The sequence below is a fragment of the Bombus huntii genome, chromosome 15, assembly GCF_024542735.1.
Source record: "Bombus huntii isolate Logan2020A chromosome 15, iyBomHunt1.1, whole genome shotgun sequence".
In the NCBI taxonomy this organism is placed as follows: Eukaryota; Metazoa; Arthropoda; class Insecta; order Hymenoptera; family Apidae; genus Bombus; species Bombus huntii.
The window spans coordinates 5,527,055-5,555,029 of NC_066252.1; the positions used below are offsets into that span (position 1 = coordinate 5,527,055).

Consider the following 27,975-nt stretch of genomic DNA (forward strand, 5'->3'; position numbering starts at 1 on the left):
TCCAGGTCCTATCTGCTCCTTACTCGTTCGACCCGAAAAAAGAAGAGACGAAAAAGATGAGAGGAAAGAACGGAAGACGAGCTTTTCATGCAATCGTGTTTCGACGAATTTAACGACCCTGTGAAGCATCATTCAAAGAGTGACAAAATCGACACGATTGCTATGGATTTTAGAGCGAAGGAGTGAGTACGAGAGGATCAACACGATCGCATTTCGAAACAATAAACCAGTGTCGTACGATTCGTATCGCGAATCAAATTCGAGACCGACGTCTTCGTCCTTGGCGGACATATCAGATTCGATGTTCGTCGACTCGCACTTTCAGATGCATCTTTACCGTTTTTCCTTCCTGGAATATTCGCGAAGCTCATTTTTTTTTTTTTTTTTTTTCAAGGATCGTAAACGTACGAAGGTGGGAATAATTGCTCTCGCTTTGGCAGCTTTATCAGTTACTACGTCCATTTTCCTCTAATTAAGAGCGTGATTAATTTCCCCGGTCGGCAAAAGAGGCTATTACACGCAGATTTCAGTTTCAGTTTCGCTGAGATACCGCGGGGGATATTCGCGCCTTATTCTTGGAAACCTAAGTATCGTTTAGTAGAACGTGGATGAAGATGACGGAGATTAGAGTATCTCATATTCTCGGAAGCCTCTGTGGCCGTGCAAACAAACGTCATCGTTTGGACGTTTTCTATTGTAAAGTGTCACGTGCACGAAACGGAAACCGCAGTATCAAAGAGTTACGCCATGTCCTTTACGTTTTGTGGTGATAAACGTTGAAAAGGAAGCACGTGGAGGCATTATCAATGCCGCGAAGAATACTTTGCTTCATATTTCGTAACGTTCTGAAACAAGCTCAAAGGGAATCTCGAGTGACATCTATGCGAATGCTCTTTCCCTTTTGTCAGGTCTCACTTTTGACGATCGCGAACAACCACGTCGAATCTCAATTATCGCGAATAATAAGCAGCCAGCGTCGATTCAGGATCGCTTAATAGAAAGATGGGCGTGTTGGAGAAAGACGTATCTTTGGCTGAATCTCAAAGGCGGTGCACAGAGAGCCGATGCCTCTGGCAGAGACTTTTTTGTAGCTCTTTCCGCACGAAAACGGGGATTGTTCGCCGAGTAGACGAGCTGCGCCAGTCAAAAGCATAGGAGGACCTTGTAGAAATCTACCACAAACGTTTCAAAGCCGATCTCCTCCTCCGCGTATCGTGTCCGGGGATCGACGCGAAAATCCTTTGAGTATTAATTATGGAGAAAGTTCCGCCATCGAATATCCTTAGAAAGATCTTCTTCTGTATGAGAAGATTACGGGGTGAGTGCTATAGCATTGCACAGTTATGCAACACTCTCTGCGATTATTCCGCAATTAATTAACGAAGATACCGAACACCGTAACGAAGTTTATGTACTCGTTTGTATCGTTGTTAAACTACGCCGGTTATCAACTTTCCCAGTAGCTTTAATTGGACATGAGATGTCTACTTTGAACGATGTTTGGTGCTGCTCGTCACGCGTTAATTTTATTTTCCATTTCAGCTTCGAATTCACTTTATACAGTTTGTGCTAGCAATCGATAACTGGCACGCTCGATAACTGGCTGATTCTGCGTGAATAAGTAAATAAAAAGTGTAGAATGAAATTTGTTCGTGTGGCGCTTCGTTTTCGATAAAATCGGATTTGAACATTTTGGTATAACATATACACTTGGCTGATCGTCGACTGGATACAAATAGATAATCAGCGGAATATTATTATTCACACGCGAAACTAAGTGAAAAGTATAGAATAAGATTTTCAAGAAAACAGTATTACAACGTAATGATATGGTTTTCAAATTGAACTTTTTCTTTTAGAAACTATGAAATAGCTTGGAAAGCTGAAAGTAATTATATCTCATCTAGAACATGACGAAGCATTCTGTGACAGAACATATCATATCAGCACGATGTTAGAGGAAAAGAAATTCCTTGTTAGCCGTGTGATTAATAGTTTAGAAACCTACTCTGACGGTGCGATAACATACGGTCCGATTCAGGGGATAAAGCGAGTAAAACTAAATACAAGCTCAGGCGAGTTTGAGAAAGCGTTAAACTAATTAAACTGTTTGTTGGACACTTACCGAATGAAGCTGCACGGGAGATTGGTCGACATCTAGGAGAGACAAATTTCGACCAGTTGTTTTCAGGCTCCTCCATTCGCGTCTGACCTGTTGCTCCTTTTTAAGGCTGAAACAAAAAGTTGACTGGTTAAATATACACCCTTCAGCGAGTGTATCGATTTGCTGAAAATAAATCACGTTCCTATTTTGTTTTGTACGACAGATTGGATTACAATGGATGAAGAACAAAGGAGTCGTCATCCGGGAACAATTTGCAGATCGCTTTAATTAACCACTGAAAGAAATTTTATTTTTGTTCCCTCATTAAGGAACTTTCCACGGTAATTCATCACAGCGAGGATCCGTGCAATTCATCATTTCAATTGAAAGCGATTTTTCGTTTTAAGAATCATCCACACGCTGTATAATGGATGACGGCGGATAAATTGAAAATGAAATGGTTTTCGATATTGTCACGTGTTCGCTGATGAACTTCGCGTGTGATTAATGGCCGGCTCGTCTTGTATTATATCGCTCTCGATTCCGGGGGAATTTTGCAAATTCCAGCGCAAGATTTTCACCGCAGTTCCTAGTGTAACAGGCCGGTGCTACGCGCGTCGATAAAGATTGATTTCATATTGATCAACCCGTTGAAATGAAAGGGAAAAGGGACGAGCGCGGAGTCGCTCAGTCTATATACCTTCTTCCATAGAATTAGAAAAAAAGAAAAGGAAAGAATGAAAAAAAGCGAACTCTGTTATCTTTCGTTCATGAAGCTCGGCAATTAATTTTAATCTCGTTGCGATCGAACCGAACATCGTGAGAGAAAGGAATGCAAATAAAGACAGGTTCCTCGGCTACACGCAGCTCCAAGAAAATGATCTCACTGATACTTTCTATTTAACCTTCTCTGAGTGTTTTAATCTTGCCGTGAAATAAATGCCGCCGAGCTAGGCGAAACAGAAGACTCTGTATCTTTTTCATCATGTGTATCCTTTCTGTTCGTTCGTCGATGCGTTCGCTGCGAATTTCAGGAACTCGCGTTAAGATTTGCTCCTCGTATATTCCCTTTACTATACTCTCCTCGAAACAGTCCAGCACTGATTAAAACCTCTCTGCCTTGCCCCGTGTTCTATTCCCGCTGAGCTCGAACCTTTGATGGCTATGTGTGCGTTCCTGTATGGGCCGCTGCGTAGGCATTACCGAGATTGGGAGAACGTTTCCTTCCGCATGCACTTCCTTCCGTATCCTTTCAAGGAAAATTAACTATAGTCGGATCTCACGTATGCCAAGAGTACACCACCAGTCAGACCCGTATCATTCTTCTGTCCTGAGACAGAAGAAACGAAGTGGCATGTTGTTCTGGCTTCCTGTCATGTACCGAGACCTTTGACTCCCTCGAGGATCTATCAGAGCAGTTATGATCTCTGACCTCGCTATCTGTCTTTGTGCATTAATACATTTAATATCGAAATCCTTCCTTTGGTTCTGTCCCTTTTTCCTCTTTCTTTCTTGAAGATAGAGATGAAAACCTGCAAAATGTTTTATCGCATCTCCGTTGAAATTCATTGTTCTTAACCTAGTTGTTTTTAGGGGAAAAAAATAGAGAAAAAGAGGGAGAGGAAGAGGAAGAGGAAGAGGAAGGGTAAAAGAGAGGGATCTCATCGTGTACCGCATTCCTTTCGTTTCCATCCACGAGAAAGAATAACCGGAATTGCTCAGGGCTAGTGCGGCCCGGGTACTTCTCGGGATTGTTAGCAACTGGGTCGAACCAATTACGTACGTGGCACGTAAACTTATGCTTTTGTAGTACAAGGTGATTCGAAGTGGTAACGAATGACTTTTTCGTTCGCTGGCGGCGGGGAGGAGAAGCAGGAGAATAGAAGAAAGTCATGTATCTTGAAACAAAGCCCAGTGGAAAGGAGCAACGAGTATCGGTGCTGGCTGAAGATACATCACAGAGGCTTGTTAGGTTTCTTTTCTAGGAGTTCTCCTACTTTCGAAACAATTCTTAGATCTTACAAGATGTTAGACAAGATCGTCTCACTCTTGGCGTTGATACGTCGCTGGATTGATTTAAGGTTTCTTTTTCGTCGTGCCATCGATCGGCAGGAAGTGGCTTCAAAGCTATCCCTGTTTCTTATCGGTAAAAGCGTCTCCTTTGGAATTAATGGTTTAAGGCGAGGCAGCAATTTTCTGCATTTTCCAAGTGATTCACGTGAGGGACAGCCGAGTCTCTGATGTCGAAACACGAGTTACGAGATCTCAACTTCGTACATCAAACCGTTTCGAGGCGCAATTTACTCAGCTGTCTTTAAAGAAAAGGGTCGCATCTCGCCGCCACGTTAGGAAAAGCGACTTTAATTAACTGTTAGTTGTTGATAACAGAAGGCCACTCCGCCTGGGGACCAATATGATCATAGTAGTTTCTTCAATTAAAAAAACAACAAAGACTAACAGTTCGAGAACTTAGCTCGATCCAACTTTCTTCGAGAGCAACCTCTTCTTCCTTTCATTCTTATATCCGTTGGGGGAGAAGTTGAAAAATTTTGTTATTTCTCGCCATCTCTTTTACCCGGTCAAGATTCAATAAAATGGTAAATCTTGCATTACTTACGGGAATATTCGCTCGTTGTAGCTTTCATCCGTGGCGGTGTGCGTGAGAGCAGGGAGACTACTGGCCTCCCAGGGCGGATTACTTAAATCTGGAAAGAAAGAATACGGAAACTTTCAATCACGACTGCGTTTCACAATAAGAAAAATTTAAACGATACCTAATTCTTCGCGAAGCTGATTAGAAAGGAAAATTAACCAAATAATTGTGCGAGATAAAAAGATCCATTTCAAATCCTATCACGGATGCAATTATTGTCTTTAATGTTATTTCCAACTGGTAATCGGCTTCTTTGATAATTTCCACAAATCCAAATGGAATAAGAAAAATTCAAATTACCTATTGTAGAGTCATAATGGTCGCTGTGTCGTCCGTAAGGGGCTGTTCGACTCAGTGCCTCGCTCACTCGTCTTCTTGTACTTCTAGTCTGCTGGAAGATGCAATTTCTTTTACATCGGATCGAGACGCTCGAACGCACATGAAAATTAAGAGAGCTCCGAAAGATGTACAATCGAGGAGGTTTCTGAGAACATCGTTTCCGGCAAGTTCATCTAGCTATCTCGATAAGGGATGCAGGTCGGGACAAGACGAAAGATCCTTGTTACGTACAAGAATAGAGCCAAGCGGGATTTACTCGAAAGCCTCTTTTATTTACATCGACCTAACGATCTTTTTCTAGCGTGGCCGAAGAAGATATCTCTTTCAGTTCCATATTATACCGACGCGACGCGGATATTTTCATCCGCTTAATGCGCCTCCTACGTCCGAACCCGATTACATGCGGCAAATCAAGATATCAAGACCCTGATACCCCGACCGATTCCGTCGCTCTCCTTTTAACAGGGAAATGTATTAAGGAAGAGAAAGAAAGAAACAGGATAGAGAATCTTGAATTAATCTATCAAGCAAATATTTACTCTCGCGCCCGGTTACGAAGCGAAGGCAAAATTATTGATCAAATTTTTACGGCGAATACCGAGCAGTCTCGAGGTTGGTTCGTATTTAAATTTTATTTGAATTATTAATTAATATATAGTATAGAACATGATTTCGAGACCTGAATATAATTCGAATTTTAATATTGCTAGATACTTTAGAGTAATATTTTTTCTTCGAATGTTTATGTATTTGCTTCTACATTTGGAAGAAAGGTTACGACATTATTGTCAGAGAAAAGAATGAGTTATTGTTTTAACAGAAAGTAATTTTTGCTGTAGCCAAGACAGATAGCTTTATATTTCATTGGACATTAATTTAACCTCGCTCGCCAGTAAGTCAAGTCTTATCGATACGACGTGGGCACACCCTATCGAAGCGACGAGAAAATATTATTATTGTTCTATTAAATAGAGTTGTTCGCGTCAGAACGGATAGTACTTCGATATGACACTAAGTGAAGTAGAGATATTTCGAGGAGTTCAAACGATTGAAAACGTGTCTAAGAGGTCGCTAGATTCTGCCACCTGATATTTATTAATTACTAGACTGAGGATATTTATGTATTTTTTGGAAATTCAAACACAGGTATCATGTATAAAGATATATAAATTACCCAAAGTAAAGTAATCTTTATAATATTTAGAGACTAAGGTAAATACCTTCTATTTATAAAGATACGAATTTGCATAAACATTCACAGTCTACTAATTATCGAAAGTGCTCAAAATCAATGTTCATATTAATTTAATTCGACGGAAAGTAGCGCTTGAGCTCGAGTGCCTTGTCGAATTTCCATTGTGCCAAACAATTTAGTTCGCAGATCACAATCGAGCGAATATCCATTCGAGATAGAAATAAAATAAATATATATATATCAGTCAACGACGAGAATTTTCCTAGCTCGCCCAGCGAGCCGTAATTAATTCCATTGTGTACCTATTCTTGTTTCTTCAATCGAACTCGATTGCGCGGGTAAAACTTAAAAATTAGCGACGTGGCTAACAATTTCGTTCATCAGGTTTTACCACAAAATTCCCATTGGATTCTACGTTAAATACGAATGCAAACCCATCATCCACGGCTACATCTTCCCCAACGACTCGATTTCCATTTCAAATCCGCTTAAAATCCCAATGAAATTCGATGGAAGCACTCATTAGATCTTAATTGCGGGGCGGGGAGGGGGTGAACTAACTAAGCCGACGTTGGTTAAATTGAAGAATCTGTCCGATCGATGAAACGAAATAAATCTGCCGTTCTAAATCGCCATCAACAAACACCTTGCCCTCGCAAATCCTATCCAGCGACGCCCCTTAATCTATCATCCTCAAGAAAAACAAATTAATTCAACTGCAAACTCGATCAATTTAGCTGCACGACAGACGTTAGCGGTTAGCTAAACTCGATAGATCCCAATGGATAACTCGATCTATACCAATAGCGACTCTTACGGAAGTGGTATCGATGAGACTCTGCGTCCTGGTAACTTGAACCTTCGGGGAAAATAGTTCCTCGCTGTTGCTCGGAGGGCTGTCATTCTGTTCGTCCAGACATTTATCCTCGGCCAAAGACACCAAACTGTTATACCAATGTACGCTGCTCGGCCTATGAGGTTTCGAGGGTTCTTGCACACGGTTCAAGTCTTTACTGAAGCTCAAACTACGCTTAATCGGTTGCAGACTGCGATTTATCACAGCCGGTAACTCCGCGGCGCTGCCTCTTATCAGTGACCCGATTTTCCTACGAAACGACTTCCGTTCGAATCTCCCGCTCGCCCTTGCCGCCTTCTCATCCCCCTGCGCATCGTCGTTGCCACCGAGGATCGATAGATCCTCTCTTGGTTCCTCTGAAACGACGAGTTATTTTTTTAAATTACTTTCAGGCAAGCACAGGTTAATAAGATATTAGAGAAAGATAGAGAATATCGGGAACTTTGGAGATTTAAAAAGTTTTTAAAAGGATTTCTCGGTAGGTAGATAATAGAGCGTAATATCGAGGAATAAAACTTCGAAGGCGAAATTCGTCTAAGACCGCAGTACCTGCTTGCACCTTCGATTCTCTGTTCTTCGGGGGTACCTGCTTCTTGCAACTCGAGATTTTCTGGTTGACGTTCTTCGACTTCTTCGAAGCCCGCTTCTCGTCCTTCTTCAGTGTTGTCATCGTGCCAAACTCGATATACACACATACACACGTACAACCGAACAGAGTTCTTCCCTTTTCAGCCGCAAAGTCCTATTAAAAAATTGTTCCGCGTCTCAGCTGGACGAATTGGCCGCGTTTCGTTCTTCCAAAAGGATTCAGCGGCCAGGTGAAATTGGCCGCGCTTCATCGAGGTCGGCCCGACGGAGATAAACGTCCGATTCACGTGTAACTCCAATCACGCGAAGCACTGCGGATGAACCGTCAATAAAACACCGAGCTCGTAGAACGAACAAGCGTTCGAGCGAACAATTAAGCGGCTTTCGTCGATTCCCGATTATTGCAAATTTCTCTGCCACGCGGCCGGTCAGAGCCGCGTCAGACCGTGAATCGGATCAATAGAATCGCATTATAGCCGCGCGTGGATCGCGCAATTGTTACAGAACCGAGCGAGAGATCGTTCCATTGCGAACGACGTTTATTGTTCCGGTAGTAACGTTGATCGAACAAATCGTGGCCAAACAACGTGCAAACTTCCGTGGTAAATGGTTCTCAGGTTAACTGTTCCTTTCCAACCATTGGTTGTCGGTCTCTATTTCTCGAGATTCTTCGCCCTTGAATCGTGAACAAGTAGCAGAAATAGTAGAAACTGAACGCTGGAATTACCGATAATTAAAGACCTAAAAAGAGATTCTACGCTATCGTTCAAAAGCATCTAGATAATTGTTTTTCTTCTGAGAAAATATATTTCGGTTAACAAATCGAATGTTAATGTTCTTTATAATGGCTACGTGTAATACAATTTCGATTTTCATTCTAGAAACAGACGTCGAGTTTAGAAAAAAAAATTCTTAAATGAAAAAAGATGCAAAAGTTCGATTTATATCACTTATGGAAAATTTTAGATTATTATTTTAATTCTTTTACGAATACGAGCACATGTGTTTATATTACAATCATGTTTGGTAGTTTCAGTGTAGAATTAAATTCTATTGGCAGAATGTTAAAAAAAACTGCGAGGTAATGATTAATTAAGAATATATTGATGTCAGAGGTAATCCATTGTAGATGTTGATACTGTGGCCTGCGATCCTATTACGCATTATGTATTTGCTTTCAAGTAGTTCCATTAGAGGCTATAATTAATTAACCGCTGCTGGCGGCATATCGTTATCAATTGTACCAATAGCTCAATTATTAATCTCGCGATCGCCGTTGATTTTGCGCTCGAGTTAGCCAGAATTTTATTGAGATTAATAAATACCACTACCAAATCGTGTCGCATTAACTATCACGTCATTACTCGTGACCCTCTTTCTCTACCGATAAATCCGCGACTGATCAACGAAATATAGCCTACCTCTCATTATCTTTTCCTCATTTGTATATACTTGTCCTTATCAGTTCCACACATTCCATCTTTTTCTTATCCGCAATATTGATTTCAAAGAATTCCCCAACCTTCTGAAGAAATCACATGGTCGCAATCGTTGCAGTCAGAAGTGCACTGTATCAGTATTTTTTCTTATCGCGTTTCTTCCTTATCATTGCGATGCGAACTAATCGTATCGAAGTTATCGCGCTTGATTGTTTCTATTTTCAAAAAAGCTAGAAAAATTTGCAACTTTTCAACTAACAACTTCCATCGAATTACCACAAGAGAGAGAGAGAGAGAGAGAGAGAGTGTGTGTGTGTGTGTGTATGTGCGTGTGCGTTAGTTCCCGCGTCGAATTAATAAATAAATTGCGTGAATTAATCGAACCACGGCTCGAATCGGTTCAACAGAAACGAATGTAAAATTTTCTAGACGAATTATTGTCCGTACAACGAATGTTTCACGGGTTTTTATCGGTAAACATAGTTCGGGCGAACACATACATGATCACGTTTCGTCATCGGCAATTAACGCTATCGTAAAGGTAACAGACTATCGTGATATTATCGTCGACTTACGAGAAACGTCACGAGCGGTGCGCCTCGATAGCGCCGTAAAAGTACAACAATTAACAATGATTAAGGCCGGAACGTGGAAACGTACGACTTGAAAGAAGTATTACAATTTTTCATTTGTGTGTTCCACCACCGTCTATAATAATTTCCAAGAAAGAGACGAACACGTAAACGACGAAGTAATCGTTTTGTGCAATAAGATACTATGTTTTATAGTGGAATTATAATTTATTGATATTAAAGCGATAACGGGCGAGTCGGTTAAAAATAGATAGCTAAAGCTGAGTAGGGGGAAATTCACGAAACTCGCTGGTATCAGCGCGGAGCGTTGCCGATACTCGGTTGAAAATTTTGCACCAGTTAAATCGATGCACCACGTAACGCGTTGCCACGTTCGTGAATGCGCTGATAAGATTGTTCAAGGTAGCGCGAAGTTCAGTAGATTAAAACTAGCTGAAGCAAACTTAAAAACTATTATCGATATGCGCTTAGCATTTCCAACGATTATACCGCGTTATGTCAAAATTGGATTCTTTAAAGTACCGTCCATGAACGTTGCACGTGTGACAATTAGCCACAGGTTCTAATATCTTCGAAGAATCTAGTTTCCACGATTTTTACATTTTTTTTTTTTACGATCGTATCGTCACAATGCACGAATCTAATAAGGAAATTCATTGGCGTGAAAATAATAGATTTTGAATAGATACGATACCACGTGGCTATAAAAGGAAGTCTATACAATAGTCGGAGTGTGTTTCATCTTAGGACAATGGATGATCAGTTGGTCCCAATATGGCAGAGCAACCCGAGGCACCTCTCGACCAAATGAAACTGGATACGGCCCGAAAGTGAATACGTTTGCGAATAACAAACGAAATTACAAGCGAAGGAACTGGTTTACACAGATTTCATAGCACGATAATCGCGCGAGTTGCGTCCGCGATCGCAACCGCGATCGTGACGGTGACCGGTGATTGTAAATCACACAGAATTCGAGGTTTCACCGCATTCTCTACAATTTTCGCAGATTAACATTTTCCGGTTGTGAAACGATACAAATCGAAAAGAAAAAGAAAAACAAATCACGTGGGCATGCACACACACGAGAAGATCGCGTGACAGTTCGTTGATCTCGAAGATCTAACACGATTAATACGTTCCCACTAGATCTATGCTTAATTTCCAAACTATTCGACGATTCGTTAATCCGTTCTCGGTCTCCGTTCCACACGAATCACAGTTTAAAGCGTTTGAAACGACGCAACGCAGTGCGTTCGAACCGATTAATTCGATTCGCCTCGACGAATCTGCGTTCTATAGTAAACAAAAGAATTAGAAAACAGGTGGTCCGGCACCGTAGTCGTCGGAATCCGCATGCTTATCGATCGCGGCACATTTTCACCAAACGTTATCGCCGTGATAAAACCGATTCGATGCACGAAACTCACGATAAGAAGAAACTGCTGATCCAAGTTCGTATTCCGCGACGAACGATTCGAACGAGTTGTCCGATGTATCAAGAACGTGGAAGATCGATAACGCGGTTTATCCGCCGCGTATTTCGCGGCAGGTAGACCGGTGACTTCTATCGATCTCGCGCTGTCTCGATGTAAAGCGAGCGCGAAAATCGCAAACGCGCGTAGTCAAGAAATTAAGAAAACAGGTGAGACGAGGTAAGCGTTTTGCTCACCTGAGTTGGTGGGGGAGACACGGTGGTTGGAAAGAGAGAGACGATAGAACGGCAATCGTGAAAGAAACCGTCGAAGGAAAAATGTGGCGTATCAGTGGTGCTCAGCTGTTTTAAAATTTTGCTTTCAACTTTGATTGATTTCTTACCTTGGTGCGTGCGATATGATGCTTGGTGCTTTTGAGATTGCGCCAAACTGGTCAATTTCATAGAGTTTCATTAATTATTTGGTTAAAATTAAGCATTCACTTCCTGCAAAATTAATTTAACGAAGATTATACGTATCGGTGGAATTAATTTAAGACAAATTGATTGCTTGACAGAATTGAAATAATGTTGTGAACATAGAAATTGATCACTCTTTGACCTTTATATCTTTAGTTTCTTATCGAACTAAATCAGAAGCGGACAACCAAAATTAAAAAAAAAAATAAGTACATAACAATGCCGGCTTGTTTATTATTCTACCGTTCTGAAGTATTCTCCTTTCTAACGACTCTTATAGCGCTGACATTTAGAACTGAATATCTATTATCATCAGAGATAAAAAAATCTATGTAAAGAGAATGAATTAGCAAAAATGGAGTGAGGTTTTCCTAGGCGGCTTAGTTTCACGACGAAATCGATTCGGAAGGTTTGTGCACTATATCCGACGTATCGCAGCATGATGGGACACAGAATCGCGTTAATGTCCGCGAGAAATGATTGCGGGAAATGCTCGCTGATGTCTGAAATACGTTATAAGAGTTCTGAAACTAGCCTGGCTATAAAACGAACGTAAAGCACATGTTGCCGTTTTATTGACGAAGGGAGCGAAACCCGCTGGCGTGTTCGATATTCGAGAGCCGTGAAATGACTTCTGTCGAATGTAACGAGGTAGCCTTTTACTAGCGACGCTTTACGACCACACGAAACGTAGAGATTGATATTTCATGGATGCAACGTGTTGCATAAAACATGCTAATTGCCACTCAACTGTCATTTCAAGACGTTCTATCATGATTTATTTTATCGTTCTGTTTAAACGACAATAACGTACGAATTCAGGATCTCTGCCTCTTAAAATTACATTTTCTTCCTGAGATGAAAATAATAATCAATGTCAATTCTCGTTCACGACTGAAGCTTTATCGAGTTCGTGTTGGCACATTCGTGTCATAATGATCAATATCAGACTTTTACGAGTATCGAGAAAGTCGCAAACCACCTACGTGATAGATATATGCATACATCATTATGAGGCGTAATAAAGTTCACGACATAACCCGTGCGAGGAATCCAGCTGGTTCTGCGAACTTTAAAACGCATCCTTTGGCACACGTGCGAAAATGTCGATACGAGTTGTCTATTCCTAGGTCATGAAAGTAACCAGATCGATAACGTGTACTCTAAGGCTGTCGAATTTGCGAACGTCCTTCTTCAGGGCTTCATGTACGTACGACTCACTCGTCGGTGTGTACGTGTATCTCTCTTCGATGATTTCCGGTGCGTATGGTATTTCTTCACGATGCCAAATCGGGCGAGTGAATTATGCATACTGCCTAGTAGGCGAGTTTCATCGTTTCCTTGACATCCTTAGCCGGTTAAGGATTTGTTCAGGTGTCCAACGATGAATTCAACTGAATGAAACACACCGTTCCTTCAGAGAGTCCGCGGGAATCGATAAAACGTTTAACCTAAATTTATTCTACTTGCTATCCAAGCTGATTTTGCAACACCGATTCCGTTGTGCTCTATCTTTTTCATAGATAAACTCTTTTGTGATGCTTCGAGTGTGCCGTGACTTCCGTAGATTAAATATGAAAAGCTATCTTCAACGTTGGCTGATTGTGTTTGGAGATCTATGAATTCCAGTTTTGGATCTAGCACGCTCGATTTGGTGTCGATAAGAAAATTTTTCTACGCTACTTTTAAGCACGAGGACGCATTAAAAGAGAGAAGGGCACGAATTAGCGGCATTGTGCCCAGTTGTCTGAATGGCAGCGCATGAATGTGAAACCGGCGCAATTCAACCGGCATCTTTATTAAATCAACAACTTGCTTTAGAAATCCGTTGCATTTCACGGAATAGAGTTAAATTCAAATCGTGATATTCAGACTGGATGCCATTGCGTGGAAAAATATTAATTGGCACGCGTCGGGAATGTTTTCTAATTAAGGACGTAATTGTAGTAAGCAATATGTATAGGCAGAGTACTTACAGAACAATGATCGTTAGAGTCCAGTCTCCTGGAAACTGCGATTCCTCCGGTGTGCACCAATCGACGAAGCACTTGATTCGGTTTCGGTTCGAATGATGAAAGAAACTCAGGAAATTCAATATCATTGAAATCTGAATAACAGAATATTTGATGTAATTTTTTGTATGTATCGCGTAGTAAAAATAAATAACAATTAACAACGTACTACATTTCGTTTGATTAGTGGTTTAGTAATAACATAAATATCTCATAGAAAAATTACACTGCTTTTTTCTTCTGTAGTTTATTTAAGTAACTAAAATAGAATAGTTTTCATTAAGTAATTATAAAGTAAGAAGAAACGATTATACTAATGGTTCTGCTTTTACTACGACTCTCGATGCGTACACGAAAGCTAAATTGTCCTGAATGCCCGTGAAGCTACAGTGTTGTTGAGGAGACTAGCCGGCCGCGTGGCACAACACCTGACACAGGGTGGTACATTCATCCCCACTAACTGAATCCGTTAATTCACCCCGCGACCCTCTGCAACACAATTGAACCCCAAATTAGACTTTCGCCATTTTAATTCGTCACGTTCGTTTGAATAATTAAGCGATATATTTATAGGGAGATTGGAGAAACACAATTAACGAAACTTAGAACAAAAGGCGGACAAAATTTACAACAGATATTTCTCTATACGTACCATAAAAGATAATTTAACTATTAATAACAAAAGCAATAAAACTTGCTTATTTGTCTTTTTTGTGAAGTCTGGAAATAGAACGATTGTTATTTCTTTCTTGTTTTGCTCTTCAATTTGAGATGAACGTATCGAATTATAGCATGTCTTCACATTCCACTAAAAACATAATCAGTATTTCAACACTGGATATTGTAAAATCTCTTCAAATTCCGTGGGATAATGTTTGAATTGTCGGAAGATAAGAAAATACAATGGCGGAAGGTTTTGGCGCAAAGTGCAAAGAGCGCAATAATATTTGAACAACTTTCATGTTCTTATATGTGAAGCTATTGCGTTTGATCGTCAAATACGGATATGGTAGGTTATAAGTCCCCAAATGACTTGTACGATGAAATAATGTTATATAAATTGTAAAAAATTATAATTACCTGAATTATTGATATATGAGTTAGAAGATTTCACGGAACAGCGATGATCGTTCACGTACTAGTATATTCTGTTGCTCCTGTTTTCATGTGGCGATAATTTTACTGGTGGCGCCACATTCGCTTTCGTTAATGGAAACTAACCTTTAGGTAAGTTGTGACACCTCGCGGCCACCGTTAGTGGAGATGTAATACTTTCCGGTAGTGTAGTTTGGAAGTTTTCTAAGACATTAGGTGAAAAAAAGTACGTAGAAAATGTAAAATTGTATTAGTTTAACCCGAATTGGTTAGGCTAACCTATGTTTCAGATCGCTGCTTCGAGCGCGATAAACTTTCGCGAATCGTGTATGTAATCGTCGTGTATATTAGATATAGTAACATATATTGCAATAGGGCGCCTCGAAGTGTATTAAAACATTGATCGGTGCAGTGAAAGTGATAAAAAGTAACGGAATTCAACGTTTTCCTATCATGTAGCCAATTTATTGTACTCAGTAGTCTTTTAATTTCTTATTGCTAACCAATGCTTGCGCTATACACTTACAAGGTTAAAGTGCGTTGATTCGTAGTTGTTGTTTTCCTCCGGGGGGCATTAGTAGATAAAAGAAATGAGTGGAGATATGTTTGAGGGAAAGGATTACCCAACCCAATGGGCATTAAATCCTTCCGCTTACCAAAATATGAGTAACGATCAAGGTAAATGGCATAAGAAGTATTTCAGTATCCAGTATATATATGATTCATTTCTTGCCATGATTCTACATCATTTAATTGTCATGCAAAACTCTTCATCGCCATTCAGTTGATTGGGCAGCATTAGCTCAGCAATGGATCAAAATGAAAGAGACTGTAGTGCCACCAGCACCACCTCCGCCTACTATTAATCCTATATGCCCTGGTACTGATGGTAGCGGAGAAGCTCCAATGGATATGGATACGAAAGAAGATGATGTACCGCCAGCACCACCTGCACCAACAATTAGTGGATCGGGTAATAATAAGAATTGGACTAATAGACTTTTTTATCCAATTTTAGGTTTTCATATATAGTACAATTGTATCTAATGCATTAAAAATGGTTACCAGTTCATAATTGATTGTATCTTAAAATAGTTTAATTGTTATTAGAAAAACTATTGTTATAAAAGATGTTAATTTACTATAAAAACTATTTTGTACAAATAATTTTGGTCCCATAGTTTATTTACAACCACTACATTTGTTAAATGATATCCTAAGTTATTTGCAATGTTTCTTTATAATATATATTGTTTATATAATTGTTTCATGTCAGCTGAAGCTTGGAATCAGTGGACTCAATGGGGCCATTGGAATACCTCAGGTTCTGGTGCAGGTACTTGGGAATGGACTGGTGTACCTCCCCCTGGTGTTTCTATAGGGTCTGATGGAAAACCTATGGGAATTCCAACAGTGCCTGTTATTCCACCTGCTCCAACTATATCTACAACATCAGAATTTAGTGTGCCACCACCAGCAACACCATCGTTGTATTCTTATAATTCAGTACCTCCAACACAACCTTATAGTCAGGTTAAAATTGTACTTCTAATATAATATAGGACTCCAAAGATTCCCACACTCCCCTCCTTATTTAAGTCTAGCAATACAGAACTATGTATGAAATTGTATTATTACTTTTTTAAACACTTGTATTGTAAAGTTGAAAAGAGAAAATACTACTTGATATATTGTAGTTTGAATTATGTTTTCAGTTTGACATCTGTTTACTTTTCCCAACTGATATGATTTCAAGTATTGTGTGATAAGGAAGTTTATTTAATTATCAATGATACATATTCTGTAGTGGAAAATAGACTAGATCTGAAGTTACAGATAATAAGTGTTTTATATTTAGGTAAATAGTTATTGGTCTGGAGAGCCACCTACTACGATACCTCCTCAGCCACCTCCTTTCATGAAAGGTGTCAGACATGCAAATAGAGGATCACATATGAGGCCCATGGATACAGTAAGGTGTCGTGAAGATAGGGAAAAAACACCTGAGGAGGATACAACAACAACCATAGGCAAGTTTAAAAAATATAGTTGTTGGAATGTGTATGGTAAAAGATATTAATAATTTGAAGGATATTTTAATATAATAATATTATAATTGTCATTAATTACAAAGATACGCAACAAAGTGCAGTATTAACGTGATCACAATACCTTAGCTAATTAGTTGTGTTAATAAATTTTCATGTGTTGTCATGAAATAACACTTGTGATAACATTGTGTGCGGTACCGTGGTAAAACGATGGAGATATTTTTACTATAGACGCGGCAAAACGTAGACAATTGCCAGCATGGATTAGGGAAGGTTTAGAAAAAATGGAAAAAGAGAAACAGAAAGCTGTTGAGAGAGAAAGGCAAGAGATACTAAGGAAACAAGAATTAGAAGCCCGAAAGCAAGCCGAGGACGAAGCTAGGGCTGTACTGAATCCTTCTAAAAGTAAATTTGTACGTGTCCCAATAAATGCATTAATTACGTGCCTCGCAAATAAAGCTGAATATCCTCAAGAAATATTTATTATTTTGTAATTTCTCGTTGCTCATTTGAAATATAGGATTCTGATTCCGAAAAGGAAACGGAACAAGAAGACGAGGGAGTACGTAATCAACAGGTGACTGAAAAGAATTTCGAACGTACCCCAGACATACTTCTTCGCCCACGGAAATCACGATTTCGAGATGCAGACTCTCCAGATGCGCATACGCATACAGATAGAAGCCCAACCACGTCTAGCGCGACTATAACCACTCCGAAACGAACGAGAGAGGAGATACTACAGGATGTGGTGAATATTGTCTCGATCAAATTCATTGATAATTGCAGTTTAGTTCGATATATTATATATTTCGTTCGGTATAGATGTTAAAGGTACGGAGATCGCTGACGGAAATTCTTCTGGAGGTAACGAACGAAGAAATCGGTTCTATATGCAGAGAGGTTTGGAGCCGCACACGTGCCAAAGGTACCCCAGATACACACGATACAACTAACAAATTGATATACTCGTATTTCATACTTTCGCTCACCAGTGCACAGAATCTGATTCATATGAGTCTCGTGCAGTGTTGCGGTGAATTTTATTTGCCCATTTGTGTAATATAAGCTTTTAAACATTAAACAGAAATTGTTCAATTCATAGAGTTAATTATTCGATGATTTCAGGATATCCTACTTTATTTTTTCCAGGATTTTGTATACACGTACCATGAGTGATACTTCTATTCTTTTTTCTTTAAATAGCATTATAAAATACTACGTTACCCAATTTTTATTAACTGAATTCTCGATTTCGATAGAATTAGTTCGATAATTATTTATTATCGAATCGTTTTTTATTATTTATTGAAAAGACTGTATTAAATTTAAAGAATAAATTGTTCGAGAAAAAAGAGAAGTGGTGAGAAATTATATGATTTGATTCGGTATATAATTACTATATGCGAAAAAGAAACGCGTATAAAGGGCAAATATTATTTTAACAAATTTTCATTCTACTTTTTGATCAATTAGATCTCGTTCGAAGACGCGTTTATTACTAAGAATATAAAAGAGTTACATATAATTAATTTTACTTTCCTGTTTTTTGGGGATCTATTTATCTTTTATTTGCTTTTTATATCTTAGCTATCAATATATAGTGTAATGTTTTTTATACGGCTTTATCCGTATCTCTTTTTATTGACATCTTGCTCTACCTTATGGCTCTGCACGTAAACTGATTGTTGATATATTCCTCTACTAATGTTCATTCTAATGAAGCAGTTTCAGTTTCTTATATCTAAACGGATTGCTATTAAAGATTTCTTAAGGTATATGAGGATTGAAGGCAGGATCGACTCTCCTTGTGATATCGGTGATCAGTACCATTTAATTTTGGGGGGTATCCTGATGATAGCACTTAGCCATTGGTACTAAATGCGTGTGTATTGTAAGTCCCTGCAGGAGAGACCCCCGTCGCATCCCTCAACAACATGGCCCCTCTTGCTCAGATCACTCGTAAGCTTGGTAAGTCGCTACGCCTTTACAATCTTCAACGCACGGTCATCCTAGGAACCGGTCGTGTACACGAAGTCATTTATAAAAAATGCGTTCGTGCATTGTACCACTCTCTCTGTAGCCATGCTCGCTTATAAGTTCTCGTGAAACGAAGATGTCTTTCAGGACATTTTTCGATCGTAGCGGCAGCATATTTAGTGGTCGAGAGTATGTCTTTATTTTGACAAGAACGCACAATAATATGACGAACAAGGATAATAAACTTTTTGTTTCGTATAGGTCTGGGCATCTATGGCGACAGCAACAGCGAGTCTGAGGAGGAGCAGAACGAACACGTCCAGGCTCAAAACAATGATAGCGACGACGAGCTTATAGTAAGTGGTTTTGTTCATTACAGTAGATGGAAGTTTAAAGATGGGAGGAAGTATGAAAGCTGTTATTCGTTATTGTTACAGGAAACGGTGAAACGGCGGCAACAAGCGTTCAAAAAGACGGAGGAGGAAATCGAGGCGCGTCTGGCGGAGGAGGATGAGAGAGAAGAGCAACGTTACGAGGAGCAGTATAATAAACAACAGGAAAATCATACTGGTAATACAAGCTGCAAAGATTCAGGTATGTTTCGAAATATAATAAAACTAAGTCGTCATTACATCATTAAGCGTAACTTCGTAACATCACTACTTTAGTTGATGAAAAAGAAACGATAAATAATCAAAGAGAAGCGTCTGAAACTTTGTCGAGCGGCGGACAAAGTCCACAGCAACAAATAGTGCCGCCTGATATGGCAAAGACCAATACTCCATCGGGGTCAGCCGATTCCGAATCTAGCAGTTCAGAGTCTACGAGCTCTGACTCGAGTCGTAACTCGTTGAAGAAGAAAAGATCGAGCAAAGTTCGTGATCGTGAATACCGAAAAAGGAAATCAAAAAGTAGAAGTAAATCGAGAGGCAGAAAGTCTCGATCTCGTTCTTCCGAGCGTGGCCACAAACGCAAGTCCAGGTCTAGATCGATAAAGTCTCGTAAAGAATATCGTTCAAGGTCTTCGAGCAATTATAGGTCCAGCAAGAAGCACAGATCGAGATCGAGAAATCGTAAACGGCGTAGATCTCGCTCGAGAAGCTGTCGTAGATCTAGATCCAGCTCGGCCACCAGGAAATGGTCGCGATCACGTTCCAGGGGAAAAAGGAAATCACGTTCTCATTCGAGAGGTAGAAGAAGAAGTCGGTCCTATTCTACGAGACGCAGTAAATCTCGTACCAGGGATAAGAAGAGATCAAAATCACGATCCAGGGCTAGAGACAGATCCCGAACGCGTTCCAAGGAACGAAAACGCTCGCAATCTTACGTTTCTAGGAGCAAGAGAAGGACACGATCTAGATCTAGGGATCATAGAAAATCACGATCGAGATCAAGGCAGTCGAATCATCGGGACGGTAAGAAGTCGTCGTCTCATCGGTACAGGAATTGAACCTGACCAACTTCTAGCCAAGGTTGTATATACATATTCATAATTAAGTAACTTTTTGAGATATTCGTATGGAATTAAAAGGAGGAATGAAACAAATCAGAAAGGAAATAATAATAACGAAAAGAAAAAGAAAGACATACCTTTCGTGGTCCATAGATAACACAAATATTATCGAAAGTAAAGATTTTCATTGTGATTGTCCATTTGAAATTTCCTACATGCGCGCGCTACTAGTGATGTCGGATATCGATTAGGTCACTTCTTCCCAATTTTATTAGGTTCATTCGAATAACATATTATCTCTAACTGTATAGTGCATATGAGTATAGTAGTATCCGAACAGTTTGTAATTGTTTCGATCTATCAGTCTTCTAACTGTAGCGTTACTTCTGCATAAAAACGAATTAATCTTTATTTTTTTCATAGAATATATTTCTAAAGAACTTATTTCCACGGAATATAATCAGACACATGTACCTACGCCAGCGAACTTGTTTCGTTCACAATTCCGATACTATTATTTTGTAACGATGTATCCATTTTATACAAACAAATATTAGCCTGCATTTCGAATCAATCGCATAGAATAGCACGAACTTTCGTCTCAACTATATCGGACGTTGAGTATGTTTCACAAATAAATAATGAATCACTATTACTTCTCTCATACAAGCTTAATTGCGTCATATTGCTAACACCAGTAAAATGAAACTAATCAGGTATAAATGAATTTTAGTCGCTACATTTGAGAATCGGTACATTTAGAAATCTACGATTCTTTGTTTTTTTGTTGTTCTCTTGGAAATTCGAGAGTCTGTCTTTTATGTATTGAGTGATATTCGCCAAGACATATGTCAGTGATAGAATGAACTGTTAAAACTCGAATGAACGTGGCGCGTTATTAATACGTATCGCAGATATACGCAGATTTGTCTGTTGGATCGATTACATGTATTAACACACATTCGACATACATTACGTTTTAGTGTATTGTAAGTATGGGCCTTACATACATATTGCTATGATAAGTGTAACAAGTCATTTTTAATTGAAATAAATAAAAAGGAAAGAAAAGAAAGAAAATGATGAAGTATACCTAAAACATGATGGAGTAAAATATTTTCACCTACAATCAAAGTTTCAGTTCTCTTTATTACTTTTGGTCTTTCTTCCACTGTAGTGTTGATGAGAGAAGATAGAACGTCCGTTCTATTGCATTATTATAATTTATTTCATATAAACATTTGATACAGTTTTAAAATTTCATTTCGTAGAGCTTAGCATTTAGTAGTTTAGTGTTAATAAGTAATTAGGTTCTATAGAATATATCGGAGATAAATTAGATGGAGTGATTGAGGAGAGTCAAAGTTTGGTTTGGCATGATTATCGTGTTCACTTTGATACATTCGGATATATAAAAGAACATCTGCAGAACAGGATGCAACACGTTTTCTTAGCCAGAGGACGAGGGCGAGGGCTTCTCGTTTATCTTTTATCTTTTTCTTTTTTCTCATTTTTCTCATCCGCTTAAGCCCAAGGATAGTCGAGTTAATTTTACAAATAGTGAGATACAGGTATCTGCAAAGTGTAAATTTTGTCTTTTTCATTGAGCAACGTTCGTTTAATCGAGATATCTTGATAAATTTCAGAGTATCAGAATTTCTTAAAAATTGATATGTAACGATATCTTGTTGTATAAGGATTTTTCTCTTTATCGAGTAATAATATTTATTACTTTTAGTATGTAGAGATTTTTGAAAAAGAGGGGATCAACTATCAAGTTCGTATCTATCTTACATTTATTCAATTCTTCTCGATATCCGTAATAGTATAGTATCCTCTTATTTATTTTTTACATCGTAAGAAATCAACAGAGATTGGTCTCACTGATCTGATAGTCCTCTCGATCGAAATAGGCACTCGGTGATATGTTGTTTTATTGATCGCCATCGAACGCTCTTTATATTCGATCTAAAATAGAGAACGCGCGATGATAAAAAAAATTTTCCACTTGTGTCATCCAACTCGATAGGGCCACGACTGAATTGCATGTTGTCTGCAGATACCGGTCACTATAAAATAAGGTACGTATTTTGATCTATGTGGATAACTATGGGGAGAATCGTCTATATCGACTAAAACTTATCTATATTCGTTAGAAGATACCTTAATTTAAATATACAGTAAATATACATGTATGCTTAAACTGTCAGAATATTCTCACCACTGTGATCAAATAAGAAGGGGACGGCCAGGCGTCAACCCTCAAATCGTAAGAACATTATTTAATAGTTATTTGAAATTTTACAATAAACATTGGCCGCAAAATTGTTTGCAGTCTTTAGAGAAACATATATAAATACGAGAAATCTTTTCTATTCGTCTATAGAGTTTGTAATAAAAATATTGTTACGATGGTTGACACTATTGAGAAAATTGGATCTGAAATGTTTTTACCTCGATTTGAAGATTGACGAATGATTTCGGGATTGTTAACGCGGGTTTATGTATAGATACATGTGTACAGTGGAGAGGTAATTCGTTTACCAAGCAAGATTGTCGGCAGGGGTTGCTTCGCTGGTGAGGACATTGTCACAGTTTAAGCATAGTAGATATATAATTAATTCGCTTTATGTGTGGACTAGACTCAATTACTTATAATAGTAGATCTTCATACGATATTGCAAAGAAACGTAGTTTCAAGCTGTTACGATCGAAGATGTGAATTTACAGTATGGGTTCTCGAGACTCGTTACTGACGTCTTTCATTCTTTTCCCAATGAAATTCTGTTTATACCCGTTTTGTGATTTTCGTTTGAAACCACGAGAGAAAGATATATAGAAATTGATATGTCCAGTAGCTTTTTTATTGTCGATGTTTCTTTCATCATTTGTCCGCAAAGACATTTTGGTACATTCGTATCCTCTTTTCTTCGTTGCCAATGGATTTTAAAAATTGTAAATAATCTACTGTTTCAAGAACGACGTCAGTAACAAGTCTGCGAGCGTCGCCAGATTCGCCTTATGTCGCAAAGCCGATCAGCGGATTGGATGTTTACAAAGAATCATAGCAAAATAGTTTCGTATATTGTATAACACTACAACGATATGAAGTAGGGTAAAGTTACAGAATAATCGTAGTTTGTAAGTTTCAAAAGGATGCATGGATCGGAAGGAAAAAAGAGGATTTCGTCGGTAGCCGTAAAAATCGTTAAGCTATCCGTAAAATTTAAACGTTGTTCCTACTAGCAAATAATACAATATATATATCTTTATGTATACATATATATCTCTTTGTATATATATATATATATCAAGATTGCAATAGAAAGAGAAGGATTGTAACACGCTCCCTTCGCCTTCCTTATCTTTCTGATATGTATGCGCAAAATAAAATCACGTTTTTCTCTTTTCTACCTCTTATTTCGGCCTGGAGATTCGAAGCATTGAGAAATTCACTCTGGTCTCCTCTTCGAAACGCAGACAGTTCGATGCCACGGGAAGTCGATCGAGACTTCCGGCACCCTTCCCCCAATAATTTCATCTCCGTTCCTTTCCTTTAATTTCACGCAGTCTTCTCGTTTCCCGAGCATGGACATTACGTTCGCGAAATGAGAGTATACGTCTAAAATTATGGAAGGCTCGCCTAGCTTCTCTAGACGTCGATTTACGCGCGTGTACATAAATAGCCGTATAAATTAATTAAGTACAAAAATTACAAACTTATTAACAAAACATTGGCAAGACTGAGGTTGTTCAGCCGAATCGAGAGTTTCCCCCTTTTCTTCCCTTAATTTTGGTCTTGGCCCGTTCAATGGAATACGCAACCACATCTTGACATTCTTTAATAGGAAAACGCAAACAGTGTGATCCAGGAATCGAATTACTTCGAGTTGTTTTTTTGCTTTAAATAAACTAACGATATGATAAAATGATAATGTATAAATGTAGAGGGGGATGTTTGTAGCTAATTTATTGCCACCGATAATACGTATTATATACTTTGGTCCATCCATAATAGGATTTGGAATATGAGATGGAATGTTTCGCGATGCTATTGTAATTCGATTCCTCGTATAAGTGCGGCAAACATTGAACGTTTGTCTAATTCCCTTCAATTTTTCCTCGTTTTCAGTTACGCGTGCACGAATCTTAAATATCTTTTAGAAGAATACCGCACTTTAAGTTACCTAACACATATCACAGAATCGTGTGTACTCCATTAAAAAATGATTACACGCACAAAAACGCAATGACACGATTAGCCCCTTACGAGAGTACTTCGCGATCCAATACCGATAAAATCTGATACCCGATGTCGCGAAGGATCAACAAAGAAAGAAAGAATAAAACAACGATAGTACGTACAGAACGATCACACAATATACGCAGGCCTAATTTAAAACTAAACTCCGTATGTGTTGCGTTTCTCATAGCTCGATCGAGGCAATTAATTTTGTGCTCCTCGACGGAATTCTATATTGCTCTTTTTCCTGTTCGAAGGATGAAGGGTGGAAGTGTGGTTATCGCGTCCCTTTAGCAAGAACCATTCAAATATTCGCCTGAGAAGATTTTCATGGAAGGCAGAGATCCTCTGCGTGTCACGCTTATTTTTAATAATTACAAGGAATAGAGAAACTTACAAATATTGTTGCCATTGGAATCAAAGGGGCACGCTAGCCACACTCCAAGTGAATTGATTACAAATTCGAACATTGTCGATATGTTAATTACAAACGTATCTTTAAATTACAATCTTTCGGCTCGCAAGAAAATTGCTATCTTTTCCTATCGTGCAAACTCGCTTCGCGAGTAGTAAACGTCGATTTTCAGCCGAATACAGCCAACGAGGATCTCCGTAATCATACCCTTTCACGTGGTTTCACAATTCCACGAGCGGGAGACTCGAAACTCTGCACGACCCCCGGAGAACTCTCGCGAAAACTTAACAATACGGTCGAACGAACGTAATCAGGCGTACATGCACATACGTCGTAGCAACGTCGGGCATTAACTGTAAATAAGTGTGTTATGTTACAGCATTATACGGCAACACTCTTAACAACTTCAACCGGTATTATCTGTATGGTACAGTCACGCGTTTTGCGATTCGCCTCGGTGAAACTATCTCCTGGGAGATACCTGTGAACAGTCGAGACGATGGCATTTGAGAAACATTTTTACATAGAATCATCAGATTAAATATTATGAAATGTAATAATTACTATACTCTAAACGTTTGTGTATGTTTTATAGAGATATATAGAAATATATAGAATACGTATGATGTATAAGAATAGACAAAATATCGAGATGTTGAAAATATAGCATCTTTAACTTTTCTTCTTTTCTTCTCTAACCCTGTCAACATTCACGAATTCTTTATATTTCGATTCATAGAAGTAAATGAAAATCTGATATTGATCAGTTTGATAATTATCACACAACTTGATCGCCTTGATCAACTTGAAATTACCTTCGTCAATTGACCCTGAAATTACCTTCATCACTGAAACGGAGCGATGCTGAGGTCACGAAGAGACTATTGGTTGAGCAGGGTGTTAGTCACCTCAGAGATGGACAACAGAGGACTCCCGGCGTCCGGTTTGGAATCTGAGGGACAGTTGGGCCCATTCCCGCCGCTGATGATGCCACCGCGTGTTGGTGCTGAGGGTGGTGGTGCGGTGGGTGGTACAAGACGTTGCTGTTGCTGGTGTTGCTGTCCGGGCCGATGCCCATGCCGATTCCCGTCCCCGTTCCCACAGCTGACGGGGGTGTGCTGCAACCGAAAGTATGTTTCCCCGTTATTTGCAACCCTTTCCGCTCCCTCATTTATCTCTGTTCTTATTATATACTTCGTTAACTCAATAGTTCTTCATAGTAATTCATTTGATAAAACTTTCCTTTTAATTCTCAACGATTTAGACGTGAGCGTAATTTTTTTCTCCTAAGTGCAGTGAGTAAAATCAAATTATACGGAAAACAAATGTTCGAGTTCGAAATAAACGTTCCGAGAAATGAATTAACGTGGACATGCAGAGTATGATTAAATCTATAGTGGTACGCTTGAGAGAAGTTTTGTGCATTACTTGTTACGTGCATGCCCAGCAGTCAAATATCAAAGGTATCGAAGGTAGCTATATCGCTTCTCGCGTGACTATTTTTACTCTATCACACCAAATAAATAAATTTTCCTCAAAATCTAGGAATTATTTTTATTTAACCCCTCGAGGATGACTTATAATAAAATCAAATCGATCGAACATTCCCGGTTCATCGAAACAAAATCATTCTATAAAATAAATTCTACATCTACCCCACTTCGGCTATCCTAGAGGGATTAACTACGACCTGAGAGCCATTCGAATACTTCAAAATCATTTCCACACGTCGGAAGAATTATAGTAGACAGAAGCGATATAGGGAGATCGTAAAATCGGACAGTGGTTAAAGTTTACAACTTTCCATGATCGCAACAATTAATACCGAGGCAAGTGCGTACTTGCGTGTGAAATTGGTACGACCCTACCTGCGGTTAGACCAATTGGTGACCTTACTTAACGCCTTTGTCGAAAGTTGTAAATTTTAACCGCTGACCGATTTTGCGACCTCACTGTATCCCTTTCATCTAGTATACTTTAAAATCGGTGAGGCAGCAGTGACACTCACTGGGGCGCGTGCCTTGGTGGTGCGGGGTGGTGATGGTGGTAGGGATAGTACTGGTAGTGATGGTGGTGTTGCACTCCTTGCCATACCTCGGAGCCCGCTTCCCCGTGGCCATGGCCTGGATGCGAGTGCGCGTATCCGATAGTGCTGGCTGCTGCGGCCGCAGCTGCAGCCGCGGCTGCCGCTGCTGCTTGATACTGAGACGTGGTCACTGGGTACTGCTGATGCTGTTGTTGCTGTTGTTGTTGCTGCTGCTGTTGCTGTTGGGGCTGTTGTTGTTGTTGATGGTGTTGATGCTGTTGCTGTGGCTGCGTCTTGGTCCTCGGTGAACTGGGCGCGGTAGTCTGTTGCTCGCTTGGCGACGTCTGTCGCCATTTGCACTCGCCGTTCATGGAATTCATTTCCGCCAGAGACTTGAGCGGATCTCCAGCGTTAGCGTTAGTGGAATGTGTAGAGGAATGGGTGGAATGTGGCGTGGGTGGACTGTAGCTGCCGTTGTTTCTCGGTGGAGTACGCGCAGGGGGCGCTCCCCACATAAGAACAGTTTGTCGTGGCGCCTCATTTCCGTAAACTTCCGGTTTCACGTCCTCTATTTTCGGAGTGAGCACGCCGTTCGTAGGTCCGGTTACCGGGGAACTTCCAGCGGAATTGCTGGAGGAAGCTCCGCCTTCCAGGGAGTGCCTGCTACCAGCACGGACGATGTTAATGTCTGCCGTTGCAGTATGCATCGTCGATGCACTCGCAACAGGACTGGCTGCATACGGGGACCCGCTGACGCTGCTAGGATGTCTGGTTTCTACGTAGCTGTACTTAGGAGATTCGCCCAGTTGTTGACAGTACAGCTTTTCTTCCGCTTTACTCGTTAGTTGATGCGTCTCGTAAGTAGGTAGCGAGACGTCGATGAAACCGTTGTACGCTGTGCTGGTATGGTACTCTGGATAATAGGAGCCCAGAGGCCTGTATTGGAATAGGTTTTCCGTCGCTGCGGTAAGGTACCTGGATTTGTTGACGAATATCGTTTATTCTCTGCCCTACGAACTTCTCGATTTGATATGTAAAT

General features: G+C 39.6%; 3 protein-coding genes across 12 annotated transcripts in view; 1 reads left to right on the forward strand and 2 right to left on the reverse strand.

Moving 5' to 3' along the window:
- Positions 1-9,422, reverse strand: part of LOC126873921 (pleckstrin homology domain-containing family G member 5-like) — an 81,089-nt gene extending 71,667 nt beyond the window's left edge. For 2 of the 8 annotated variants that reach the window (XM_050635296.1, XM_050635292.1), the window contains exons 1-5: positions 7,697-8,466; positions 7,109-7,503; positions 5,058-5,148; positions 4,722-4,809; positions 2,126-2,231 (exon numbers count right to left, since the gene is read on the reverse strand). In XM_050635296.1, coding sequence (XP_050491253.1) covers positions 2,126-2,231; positions 4,722-4,809; positions 5,058-5,148; positions 7,109-7,503; positions 7,697-7,817 — 801 coding nt within the window. In that variant the 5' untranslated portion in view covers positions 7,818-8,466. Of the gene's footprint in view, positions 1-2,125; positions 2,232-4,721; positions 4,810-5,057; positions 5,149-7,108; positions 7,504-7,696; positions 8,467-9,156 lie in introns of those variants that run through there. The other 6 variants (XM_050635298.1, XM_050635297.1, XM_050635293.1 and 3 more) reach the window with 5 other exon arrangements.
- A 5,465-nt stretch (positions 9,423-14,887) lies between these two features.
- On the forward strand, positions 14,888-21,351 carry LOC126873925 (arginine/serine-rich protein PNISR-like). Of its 3 annotated transcripts, none has more exons than XM_050635307.1 (11): positions 14,888-15,446; positions 15,553-15,741; positions 16,045-16,301; positions 16,627-16,798; positions 17,051-17,232; positions 17,340-17,570; positions 17,645-17,747; positions 18,719-18,790; positions 19,061-19,155; positions 19,237-19,393; positions 19,468-21,351. In XM_050635307.1, the coding sequence occupies exons 1-11, from the start codon at positions 15,359-15,361 to the stop codon at positions 20,247-20,249; spliced, it is 2,328 nt and encodes a 775-aa protein (XP_050491264.1). In that variant the 5' UTR covers positions 14,888-15,358; the 3' UTR covers positions 20,250-21,351. The 3 variants fall into 3 exon arrangements, with proteins under 3 accessions (XP_050491264.1, XP_050491265.1, XP_050491266.1); XM_050635308.1 differs by having other exon boundaries at positions 16,045-16,104; XM_050635309.1 differs by lacking the exon at positions 15,553-15,741 and having other exon boundaries at positions 14,894-14,994.
- Positions 21,352-21,383: 32 nt separating this feature from the next.
- LOC126873923 (aryl hydrocarbon receptor protein 1) overlaps positions 21,384-27,975 on the reverse strand; it is a 160,041-nt gene continuing 153,449 nt past the window's right edge. The window contains exons 9-11 of the mRNA XM_050635302.1: positions 26,919-27,911; positions 25,751-26,028; positions 21,384-25,391 (exon numbers count right to left, since the gene is read on the reverse strand). Coding sequence (XP_050491259.1) covers positions 25,815-26,028; positions 26,919-27,911 — 1,207 coding nt within the window. The 3' untranslated portion in view covers positions 21,384-25,391; positions 25,751-25,814. The remainder of the gene's footprint in view (positions 25,392-25,750; positions 26,029-26,918; positions 27,912-27,975) is intronic.